An 11,479-nucleotide genomic window follows, 5' to 3' on the forward strand; every position below is an offset into this window, starting at 1 on the left:
TGTTATTAGGCTTTGAGAAAAATGTAACAGCCTACTTATGGGGGAAATATCAGAGGAGCAGTCTGCCGTCTCCCTCAACATGAGGTATGTGGAGTATCTTGTCATCTATTGGCACATCAGCACCAGATTGTATTGCGTAAGGTATCAGCACTTTGAAATTCTGTAGAAAGTACGGACTTGGAAGAAATTGTCTCTTAAGAGGAGATGGCTGGAAGTAGAAATAGGTTACATCACTTTTATCTCGTAGAGTTACGACTTTATTCTTGTAATGTTATGACTTTTTTCTCGTAATCTCAAACATTTTTTCTCTGTGTGGCCCTCCGTTGTGGTGAGGCGATCGATCACAAAACGTGACAGGTGGCACTAACTGCGGTTCAGCAACAAACAGCAGCTCGCGCTCTCTCTTCCCGCTTATTTCCTGTATGATTGCTTCGAGTGTCTCTGACATCTTGACTCAGCGTCTTCTCTCCATCTAAAGGTAATGTAACCGACAATTTTCAGCGTTTGACACTTCAATGGCTCTTTGTGCATGTCGTTAGCGCTTTGACCTTCTAGAAAATCTGCCGTTTGGTTTTTAAAATTGTGGTTTGGAAACTACAAGTGAACTCACAACTAACGTTAACGGCTGGAACATTCTTCGATATTTTGTGGTTGAAGAGTTTTAAAGTGTGGAGTAACAATTGAGGTGAGTTCATCCTCAGTGGTTGAACACAGCGTTTTATTACTGTGTCCCACTACTTACTGATGACTGACGGAGGGTTTATCCTGCATTAATCAGTCTGTAGAGAAAGCAGAGATGAGCCGCTCCTCCTGCAGTCTGAGACACTAAATTCAGCAGCCGATCTACTATGAATCCGCCATTCAATGGAAATAAATTGCATAAATTGTACATTCTTATGGATTGAGTTGTACAATCCCCTAGCCAAGGTTGTAGAGGTTTCAGAGCAAGCCCATTAAATGGGGCGCATCTACGACTTTAGCTCAAAGGGAAACATGTCAGGTTGCAGATAAGCCAGTGATTAAATGATAACTTTTAGTTATTCTTTCTGGTTTGCTAGTAAATATCAGATCAATTTGTGTACTGGAGCATTTTGCAATCCTAGTTGGGCCTTTTACTAGTTATTCTTGATGGAATTTCTCTGTGATCATTTTTAGTTTTTTCCTCTTAGATTTATCCTCCCAGTTCACATCAAAATCACCCTTAAGTAATAATTCTTTGTTGAGATTGCACTCTTTAAAGACTTCTGTGAGTTGATCATAGAAAGTGTCATCTGCAGAAGTGGGCCTATACACATATGATCTTAAAAGACATTTGTTGGGACAAGATTATTTTCATCCCAACATATTCTAACCTACATTGTAAATCATACTTTCACATTTGATGTTGTCTCTCAAATAAAAAAGCACCCCTCCTCCTCTTCTATCAGGTCTGACTCAGCTGAAACATTGAACACTGAATCAGGAATTAGAATAACTGCTCACTCTCAGATCCTTAAAAACCAACGAGGAGAAATTAGATGAAGTTAAAAATCTGTTGTGCAGAATTTTAGTACAAATGCAAGAAAGATGAACATCTACAAACTGCATCTTACTGCATGTCAGCATCACAAAGATATTAACTTTACTTGTCTTTGTTGAGCAGACTGAGTCACATGTTGGAGGGTTTTCCCCCCATCTTCTCTTATTTGTCAGTAGAAATGATTTTTGCCCTCTGAGTACTAACACAGACAGAGCTGCAACAATTAGTCCACTATGACGGTAAACTGAATATCTTTGGGTTGTGGACAAAACAAGACATTTGAGGATGTCATCTTGGACTCTGGGAAAGAGTGATCGACGCTTTTCACCATTTTCCGACATTTTATAGACCAAACAATTCATTGATTAATCGATAATGAAAATTATTTTTAGCTGCATCTCCAAACACAGATCACATGAACAGTTTTTTTTAAATGACAGCACTGCCATTGATTGTGTTTTAAGAGGTCGGATTGGTTTTCAGATATTCCTGTCCTGCCTCCTCGACAGATGAAGATCTGACTCATTCCAGGAAATAGCTGACACTTTGATCAGAGTGACACATCAGAGTGAGACATCATTGCTTTGCATCACTGACAGTATCAGGTTGTCATCACCACAATCAAAACATTCTATACAAAATAATATTGTTACTTACACAACAAACTGAATTTCAAACCAAATTACATTTGTTAGATATCAACTAGTGTGACAAGTTTAACACGTGGTGCTTATTTATGTTTGTATTCACTGTAAAAGAAATCCCATGAAAAGTAAATTATAATTAAAGCTGCAAGCAGCGTTGGTCGGGACCTCGCACTCTGGCCCGTCGGGATCAGATCATTTTGCTTTTTAAAAATGAGGGATATTTCTTACAAGTGTGGCGTGCTTTTATTTTGAAAATTTGATCGACATGTGTACTGTCAGGCGTGTAGAGACAATAAGTAACTGCAGCTGGACACAGAAAAATACTCATATATTTGAATGGAGAGTGTGAGTGAACCCACATCTTTTTGAACATTTACTGTTTCCACATAGTTTTAGATACAAACTTCATTTGAACCTTAAATGAGTCACGAGACTTTGACCTACAAATCTTAAATTTACATGTTTTTTCTATCTTGTGTTGTTTTTGAGATATTAGAGTGTGAGTTTTAAAGTCTTTTCTTGCTCCTCCTGTGATTTTATAATGAGTGTGTATTGCCGTGGCGGCCATTTTAGTGACATAGGTGGCACTAGAGAGCACATTTTGGCACTTAAGGGGTTAATTTTTACATTTTATCAAATTTTTCACCAGACCTGATGTGTATGCCAAATTTGGTGAGTTTTTGAGCATGTTTAGGGGGTCAAATTTAGGTGTGATGTCCCGTAATAATAAAGAAAGAAACACACAAACAAATAAACAAACACACGAAAAACAATTGTTTCCTCTGCCTTTTGGGCTCGGTCCCTAATAATTGGGGTGACGCTTTGGAACAGCTGATCTGCTATTGCATCCTGCACACTCTGGCTTTTTTATTTAAATGGAGGATCATGCATAATCATGCACTACTGAAACTTTTTAAATGTTGTTTATTGGTGTTAAATTTACTGAATATTAATGAAGCTTCCTTTCAAATCCAGTCAGTGAATGTAAATCCTCCTCCGTGCATCGTGTGTGCTGCTCTTCACTTCACTGCAGCCTCATGACACCATCTAGTTGACTGATAAAAGAACTGCAGCAGCCGATGACAGCTTTCTCTGTCTCACATTGCTGTCTGGCTGCATTCACACTAATATAGCACAGAAAATAACAGTCAATCACAGGAGGAGCAGCTGATATTTAGGATTTCACAGGAGAAATGATGTAAAGGATGATTCATGTTTCCTTTCCAGATGAAGGTAGAAAGTGTGTGTGACTGATGTGGATGTGATTTCAGCAGCATGGATCAGTGTGAGGAGAGAGAGGAGGGAGTCCCTCCCTCTAAAAGCTCTCTGTGTGTGGAACATGACCTCCAGACTAAAGCTCAGAGGTGAGTTGAGGATCTCTAACTGTCCATCACTGTTACATTAATCCATCATCATTATTCACACTTAAAGCTCTGTGTGTGTTGTGTAGAAGCCCATACTGGGTCAGACCAGACTTTGCTGGATCTGGACTTAGACCTGGACCTGGACCTGGACCTGAACCTGAACCTGAACCTGAACCTGAACCTGAACCTGAACCTGAACCCAGCTGTGTGTCTTTAAAGAGCGACCAGTCGAACCTTTGTTCAATTGATTTCAAACGACATTCATCTGATAAAAAGTACGTTGTTTTCAGTAGTAAAATCAGGCAATATGATCAATATTAGCTAAAATCTAAATCAGCATGAACAGTTCTCAGTTTATATATTTGAGAGTATTCATTGATATTCAATAAATTCATTCATTCATTCAATGACCTCTATCTGTAATTATATCATTTCCAGAAAGAATTTTACTGAATTCGTGAGCTTTAATAAAGCTGTAATTGTTTCTTTTCTATCGAGATCCAGCAGAGACCAGACTCTGCTGCTTCCGGACCTGAATCTGGACCCGGACCGGACCCTAGCTGTGTCCTCCAAGAGCGACCAGTCACCTGATCACAACATTCATTTCAAACGACAACCTCTTGTCGCAAAGAGGTCAGCTGTAACTAAAATATAAAATGTAACTCTAAAGGTTTTGCCAAATACATCTCTTTTCAACATAAATTTCAACATTTCAACATGAATCTTTTAAATATACATGTATATTCTCATATCTGAGGAGATGTGCATTGAATTATAATAACAGCAATGCTCAATACCCAGAGCATTATTTTTTCTAACCTTTCCAAAACCAAAAACACAGAGAGAAAGTTTTAAGGACTGGATATGTTTAACTGTTCTAATGTAAGCTGCTAACATTCGGCACATGATAGTAATGATGATGATGATGATTATTATTATTATTATGTCAATTTCCACTATGTGGTAGACAGTCCTTTATGCTTCTACATTAGAAACTAGGGTAATGTAATGCTCTTATCTGTACTGGAACAGTGATGTTCAACAAAATATTTTTTACATTCAATGTGAAATAAAGAATGGTGAGTACCATATACTTCTGTCAGTTTCAACTTAATACAGAGGAAATTGAGGGTTTTTTTTTTTTTAAAAAAGTGGAAGGGTACCAATATTTTCTGCTACGTTTGGACTCCTGCCTGCCGACCTGCTTCATTAACATCCCTTTAAAAGTTTCCAGTTCCAAACATCATCTGCCCGTTGATGAGGTGGCAGCTCTACACTTCAACTCCGTTCAGAACTTTCACATCTAGCGACACTTGAACTTCACTCAGTGCTTACACCTAAACTAAAAGTTCTGCTTCTAACTACAATTTCAACAGGTTTTTTTTCTGTTTTCATCTCTTCCAGCTCAAATGATCACTTACATTTCTTTCAGCGCAGTATTTTTATTGCCACTTCAACTTCCCTCAGTATTTCAACTACTTCAAATGCAAACACACTTCAGTAAACTACATTTTTCATTCTCTGTGCCTTCAGTTCGGATTTGAGTGGGTTAGTTTGCTCAAAACACTTGTACTTTGTCAGTAGTGGCGCTTCACAATAGCCACCGTCTCGGAGTGAGACAAACTGGTTTTGAACTGCCCATGGGAAGTATTTGTTCCATTTTATGCTTGTAACTACAGTCATATATTTGGCTGGGAACACTTCCAAAACGCGGTGACCTACACTCAACAGTGTACCAGAACGCCTCCTGTGTAGTCACTCACTGCTGCTCTGCTAAACGTGCTGCCGACACTACGCTTTCTGTCTAGACACGGGGTCGAAGTGTCCATTCTTGATTGTTTTTGCTGTCTTCTTTTCTCTCTTTAGAGCACTTTTCTCTGACTCAAATCACACTTCATCTCTTCTTTCTCCCTGACATGCTGGAGTCAATCGGCAGAATCCTGAAGCTCCGTCCTGCCCCTGCACAGCGGAGTGGCTCATTGAGCACTGGTTTATTTAAACTTTACCAATATTAAACATATCGTGTGTCCAAATTGCACCAAATTCGACACTGCACTCACTTTGTTCCCCAGCCATACATCAGCCAAATATGGAGTTGATCTGATGAACAGTTCAAAAGATACGTGAAGGACATACAGACAGACAGTTCCTATTGGCTAGTTATATTGCTTCCGCCTCTGTTTTTCTCTCCTGTGTGCGTTTCTTCTTCTCTCTCGGGCAGTTTAACTGAGCGGGGCCTTTGTCCCTCAGCAGTACATCCATCAAGTGTGAAATTGAGTCAGATACAATAATAATAATTACACAATAAGTTTCAAATCTGCTATTTGATTTTCATACGATGCAGAAAATGAATGAAAACCAAATGGAACAATAAAAAAGCTGTACTCAAAGTACACTTGATTTACAGTAAAATGACTAAAACATGCAAAACCATTGGTGTGGTTCTTTAATACCTTTACAACATGGACATTACTGTTATTAATTGTAGTGTTTTCCCAGGCAAACATTTAGAAGATAAGGCTAAAGTTTTTAACCATGAGAAAATGCATATCAGCTGCTATTTTCACCGGCAAGATTAATATATATTTTGCTAGTGAGTATTTACAGCAGCAGGATGGTGTATCTGAGACCAATTAAAATAAACTATAATTTAGTGGCTTATTGATGTGATTTTAATAGTTTTTGAACAACAGTGGAGGTCTATAGCACACAACACAACACACACAACAGCCTACTTGTTAGTAGAATGAACTTGTCAGTTTTGGTTTCCTCATGGTATTTATCGACAAAAACAAAAATACAGAATATCACCAGCCTTCTCTTTTATTCCTATATATTTACAATAATTTACATTTCTGAATGGTATATAGTATTATATTTATAATTATTTTGTGTATTAGAGGAAACATGGCCAAGTATGGTTTGAAAGATGTAAATTCAGTAAATTATCTGCTGTTAATGTCAATCTATTACTGACATTTACAGCAACTGTATAAAAATCAGCATTTCATGGGTTCAAAATGGCTCAACTTGTCATCCACTGTTAAAAAACAGCCCTGAAAAGGCCAATGCTGACTTAGAGTTGACCATTTGTGAGGTCTCTACGTCATGAAATTTACATAAATGGTAAAATGATAACACTCGCCTCCCCCAACCCTGTGCTCATTTTCTGATATATGCTGATTGAGACAGTTTTAGCTTCAGGAGCTAACGGCAGCTAACAGCGGCGCTGGTCTGCTGGAGGGGGTCTCTCCATCTGTGACTGTCCGCAGGAGGAGGAGCTGCTGGCAGCCACAAAAACATCAGAAATCCTCCTCACATCTCATCCTGCAGCTCTTCAACTCTCAAGCTGTTTGTTCCTGCGGTTATCAGCTGGTAAAATCTTGTTTAAAAATGTGCAGCCGGAGCTCCGATGAAAGTCTGACTGAACCTGTCTGCTGCGGAGCAGAGCTGCTGAGTTGCAGTCAGTCAGGTTCAGTAACAGCTCAGGTCACACTGTGATTTTACATTTAAAAAAAGAGGATCAAAAATTCATAATAAAAAGAGTCATAATTGATGTTGTTTGCCTGTCAACAGTTTTACAGATGTCTCTTTTACAATGGTGGTCTATGGGGAAAATGCTTTTTGGGCCGCAGGATTTTTTGCTGCGATACTGTGAGTGACCACTGGGAAAAATCATCTGCAAGGCTGAGTGGCGGGGGCCCTATAATCCACCCCCACACCCCCTCCCCACCCCACTCCACAACCCCCCCTCAGCCCCTTGACCACTTTTTTGCATTTTTCAAAATTACCGTATTTTCTCTAATAGTGGCCGGTGTTCAATTAAAATAAAGGCCCCGGCCACTATTAGAGAAAATACGGTATGCAGTGGGCGGAGTTAAGCTCATTTGCTCATCAGTTCCGTCCTTTGATGTGTCAAGAATGTCGATGATGTCACACACATCTACATTCCGAATATTCTTGACTTGAGGAACAATTGCACATTCTCACTCATTTGGTACCTGATCGCTCAGCTGTCCAAACCCTCTGAACCGACATATTCGTTCCTTGCGTTCGACAAACCTGTTTACTGATTGTTTTTTTTCTCTCTGTGGAAAACTGACAACTCTTAAAAATGGACGCCAACGCCATCTTTAAACGAGTCCAACAAACGAGACCATCCTCTCTCTCTGAAGAAGAGCGATGCCGCTACCAAGCAGAAGTAAGTCACTGTCAAATGTAAAGGTGCACTGTTCAATTTAATGTTACATTTGAGTATAATATGGTGTTTCTGTGAACTGATTGTTTGCTGAATCTGTCTTGCAGAAAATGATGCTGAGGCAATTCGTGCTCCTGAAGCAGCAGGATCAAGTCCCCGATCATCTAACTGTTCAACAGATGAAGACCTGGCTGCTGACAGGAAGGAGCTTTGTGGAGGAGTAAGTCAAACTGACAGTTTATTTGACTCATATACTGATAGAAAACTGACATATTATATTACAGCTTTTTTACAAACATGTAGCAGTTGTAGAAAATAATACAATTTATTTTTTATTTTTACAGGTCTCAGGAAATTACAATAATGAATGATGATGGCAGACTCGAGACAAAACATCTCCTCATGGCTGAACTGGTGAGTAAATATAGTGAATCTTCAGACTGTAGTTTGATATGTAAACCTGTATGTAACACTAGTCTACTATAAACCTTTATTATCTTATTGCTGAGACTAACTGAGTGTTGTTGACAGGCCTGGACAACAGAGAGGAGATTCTGCCTCAGTCAAATCGAGCAGGAGGTCCAGGAGGAGCTGGACGAGGAGAAGCGGCTTTCACAGCTGCTGAACAGGAAGGTCACACTGGAGGGCCTTCAGATGTTTGTTACAGTCTTCCAACCAAAAGCAGAGAAGGCTGTGCGAACATATCTACCATCACTGTTCAGCAAGCTGCTGAAATATTTTGGTGGATCTCACATTCCTCCCGTCTCTTCAGGGGATGCGAAGCCACAAGAGCTGTTAGACCTCCAGAAGAGCACTGCACCAGTCATCCAGGAGGTGATTAACACCACTCTCAAGTTCCTCCTGGAGGAACCAAAGTCTGCAGGCCAAATAGAAGCAGCCAGCGTTGAGGTTGGGAGACTGCTGAGGGACTCAGCAGCTCCCTGTCTGCCTCGGTACGGACCTCTCTCTGCAGCTCCTCTGCTCGGGGTCTGCACTATAGCAGCAAGATTCATGGTCAAATCCATCTTAAAGGAGTTTGACCGTTACTCCCAGAAGATCTTCCACATAATGGACTATGATGACAGCTTCTTTTCTGCAAGAGAGAACGTCATCTTTGCGATCCAAGATATGGAAAATAGAGTGCAGGCTGCTGCATGCAGACCTCAGCCTCAGCTCAGCACGGCGGTAGGGTCACAAGAGGGACCTCTGGAGGAGAAGACGGCTTCTCCAGAGGTCTCGTTGGATGAGACAAGCCCTGTGAGGACATCCTCATCCTCAAGACTGGAGACCAACGTGATTATATACATGGAGCCAGAGCTGGAGGTCCTGCAGGAGGAGTTGGAGGCTGAGGACTTCGGAGTTCAGAGAAAGATGAAGAGGAAGAAGAGAGTGCGTGCCTTCTTCCATGGCATTTGGAGGGCAATGTCACGCTGCTTCCATTGTCCTTCTGAAGACTAAATAATAGCAATGTCTGTGCCACGGAAGACCAACAAGAGGGACTTCTGGGGGGGAGAGAGGCTTCACAAGTGTCTGTCACAGAGGACTAAAACGGGGGACATCTGAAGGAGAGGGAGGGTACTTATATAAGAATAATAGCAATGTCTGTGCTATAGAACACCAAAAAGGGAGACTTCTGGGGGGGGGTCATACAAAGGTTTCCTCACTGGATGAGGGGACAACCACTGTGACGACCAGAATCAAGTCCCTGATCATTTCACTGTCAGACAGATGAAGACCTGGCTGCTGACAGGAAGAAACTTTGTAAGTCAAACTGACCGTTTATTTGACTCATATACTGATAGAAAACTGACATATTATATTACAGCTTTTTTACAAAACAGTTGTAAAAAATAACACAATCTCTTTTTTTATTTTTACAGATTTCAAGAAATGATCGGGAGACCAGAGACAAAACATCTCCTCATGGCTGAACTGGTGAGTAAAACATAGTGAATCTCCAGACTTCAGTCTAACTGAGCGTTGTTGACAGGCCTGGACCACAGCGAGGAGATTCTGTCTCCATCAAATGAAGCAGGAGGTCCAGGAGGAGCTGGACGAGGAGAAGCAGCTTCCACAGCTCCTGAGCAAGAAGGTCACAAGGAGACAACCACTGTGACGACCTCCATGTTAAGACTGGAGACCAACGCAGACTAAATAAAATCAGTGTCTGTAATATCTGTCTGTAATGCTTAATTGCATTAAATAAACTAGAGCAGTGATGTTCAAAATGTGCCTACATCAACACATAGAACAATGAATACAGTTGATGTTGAGGTGTGAATGAGTAAATACACCAACAACGTAATAATACACTCAGTGCTCTGGTAGTAAATACACGTTCTCTTCTCATTTCAAGTAAAATAAGGGCTGCATTTAAAAATGAAATAATGTGCATCCTAAAACAAAGTGGATCGATCATATTTTCTGTGCCTTCACTTCAGATTTGAGTGGGTATGTTTGCTCAAAAGACTTGTACTTTGTCTGCAGTGGTGCTTCACAATTACCACAGTCTAGGAGCAAATGAGATAAACTGGTTTTGAGCAGTTACTGAATTTATATCAGCATATCTTGGAGGCAGTACTTGTCTCGGTCCACATTCACTACAGAAACAATACATCAAGAAACTAATCAAATATTTAATTCAAACATGTAAATTTTACTTGTATCCTTCCTCTGAATCAACAAGTTTGTCTCTTCAATTGTTGTAGAGATGCAACTAATGATTATCGATTAATCTACTAACTATTTTATAGATTTTTTGTCTATAAAATGTCAGAAAATAGTGAAAAATTCCTGTCAGTTCCCCATAGCCTGAGGTGATGTCTTCAACTGTCTTGTCTGACAGTTTATCATCACGTACAACAAAGAAAAGCAATAAATCGCCACATTTGAGAAGCTGAAAACAGCTAATTTTTGGCATTTTTGCTTAAAAAATTCTCTGTTATCAAAACTGTTGCAACTCAAAATGTTGGCCAAACAAATTCTACAAACCACACACACACACACAAAAGACAGCATTTTAATGAGGCATGAGCTAGCCATTTATTGTTATTGAGGAAGTTAACATGGTTAACTGCATTGAAAGTCATACAATAAACCTCTTAAGCTTTGTGAAAGGTCCCTCTCTGTGTCACAGAGAGAAAGCTGTAGGAATATACATACAGTATATCTTATTGGCAAGTAGATATGTTTTAGTAAGTACATTCTCCTCTACCAGGTACTCATGTACAATATACACGTTAAAAAATATAGTTTGTTTGCATTGCGATCACCGTTTTTTTTTTTTTTTTTCCTTTTTTTGTTCAGGATGTTCAGGATGAATTCACATTAAAGTGTTACAAGTTCTTGAATGGCGGTGGAACTAAAGAGCACTGTTTTGTTTTTTGTTTTTGTTTTGTTTTTTTTAATAATAATAGCTATCACATACACATAGGCATATGCATAGAAGGCACGTCTATGCATCTAAATTGCTTACATGATAAATGGAGAGCAGTTTTATCATCTGGGAAGAGAAAAAAAAACAAAAACAAGAAGAGAGAAAGGAACACACACAGTATTTGGCTGATAAGCAGCCGCACTCTCTCACATCACATCCACACATCTGGACACAAAACACCACGAGCAAGCACTCCACTAAACATTAGACAAGTACAAACTCAATCCGTTCAACGATAAAACTGCATACAGTACACCACACTACAGAAGATCTCATTACTCAGTCAGTGGATGGTCACCCGGGAGGAGAGGAATC

At 39.8% G+C, this 11,479-nt stretch overlaps 2 protein-coding genes across 3 annotated transcripts; both read left to right on the forward strand.

The window, feature by feature from the left end:
• The first annotated feature begins 437 nt into the window (after positions 1-437).
• On the forward strand, positions 438-4,621 carry LOC137170754 (clumping factor B-like). Of its 2 annotated transcripts, none has more exons than XM_067574317.1 (4): positions 438-478; positions 3,438-3,530; positions 3,617-3,805; positions 4,029-4,621. In XM_067574317.1, the coding sequence occupies exons 2-4, from the start codon at positions 3,442-3,444 to the stop codon at positions 4,183-4,185; spliced, it is 435 nt and encodes a 144-aa protein (XP_067430418.1). In that variant the 5' UTR covers positions 438-478; positions 3,438-3,441; the 3' UTR covers positions 4,186-4,621. The 2 variants fall into 2 exon arrangements, with proteins under 2 accessions (XP_067430418.1, XP_067430419.1); XM_067574318.1 differs by having other exon boundaries at positions 4,035-4,621.
• A 2,812-nt stretch (positions 4,622-7,433) lies between these two features.
• LOC137170361 (uncharacterized) lies at positions 7,434-9,302 on the forward strand. Its single transcript, XM_067573667.1, has 4 exons — positions 7,434-7,731; positions 7,836-7,948; positions 8,073-8,142; positions 8,260-9,302. Exons 1-4 carry the CDS (start codon positions 7,645-7,647, stop codon positions 9,184-9,186), a joined length of 1,197 nt encoding a protein of 398 aa, XP_067429768.1. The 5' UTR covers positions 7,434-7,644; the 3' UTR covers positions 9,187-9,302.
• Positions 9,303-11,479: the final 2,177 nt, after the last annotated feature.

The sequence above is a fragment of the Thunnus thynnus genome, chromosome 19 (assembly GCF_963924715.1).
Source record: "Thunnus thynnus chromosome 19, fThuThy2.1, whole genome shotgun sequence".
In the NCBI taxonomy this organism is placed as follows: Eukaryota; Metazoa; Chordata; class Actinopteri; order Scombriformes; family Scombridae; genus Thunnus; species Thunnus thynnus.

Excerpts from the sequence above, each read along its gene's own strand:
- LOC137170361 (XM_067573667.1), top strand. The coding sequence starts at position 7,645 with ATGGACGCCAACGCCATCTTTAAACGAGTCCAACAAACGAGACCATCC. Across the intron at positions 7,949-8,072 it reads GGAAGGAGCTTTGTGGAGGA|GTCTCAGGAAATTACAATAA; the intron begins GTAAGTCAAACT and ends TTATTTTTACAG. Across the intron at positions 8,143-8,259 it reads ATCTCCTCATGGCTGAACTG|GCCTGGACAACAGAGAGGAG; the intron begins GTGAGTAAATAT and ends TGTTGTTGACAG.
- LOC137170754 (XM_067574317.1), top strand. The coding sequence starts at position 3,442 with ATGGATCAGTGTGAGGAGAGAGAGGAGGGAGTCCCTCCCTCTAAAAGC. Across the intron at positions 3,531-3,616 it reads CTCCAGACTAAAGCTCAGAG|AAGCCCATACTGGGTCAGAC; the intron begins GTGAGTTGAGGA and ends TGTGTTGTGTAG. Across the intron at positions 3,806-4,028 it reads CGACATTCATCTGATAAAAA|ATCCAGCAGAGACCAGACTC; the intron begins GTACGTTGTTTT and ends TTTTCTATCGAG.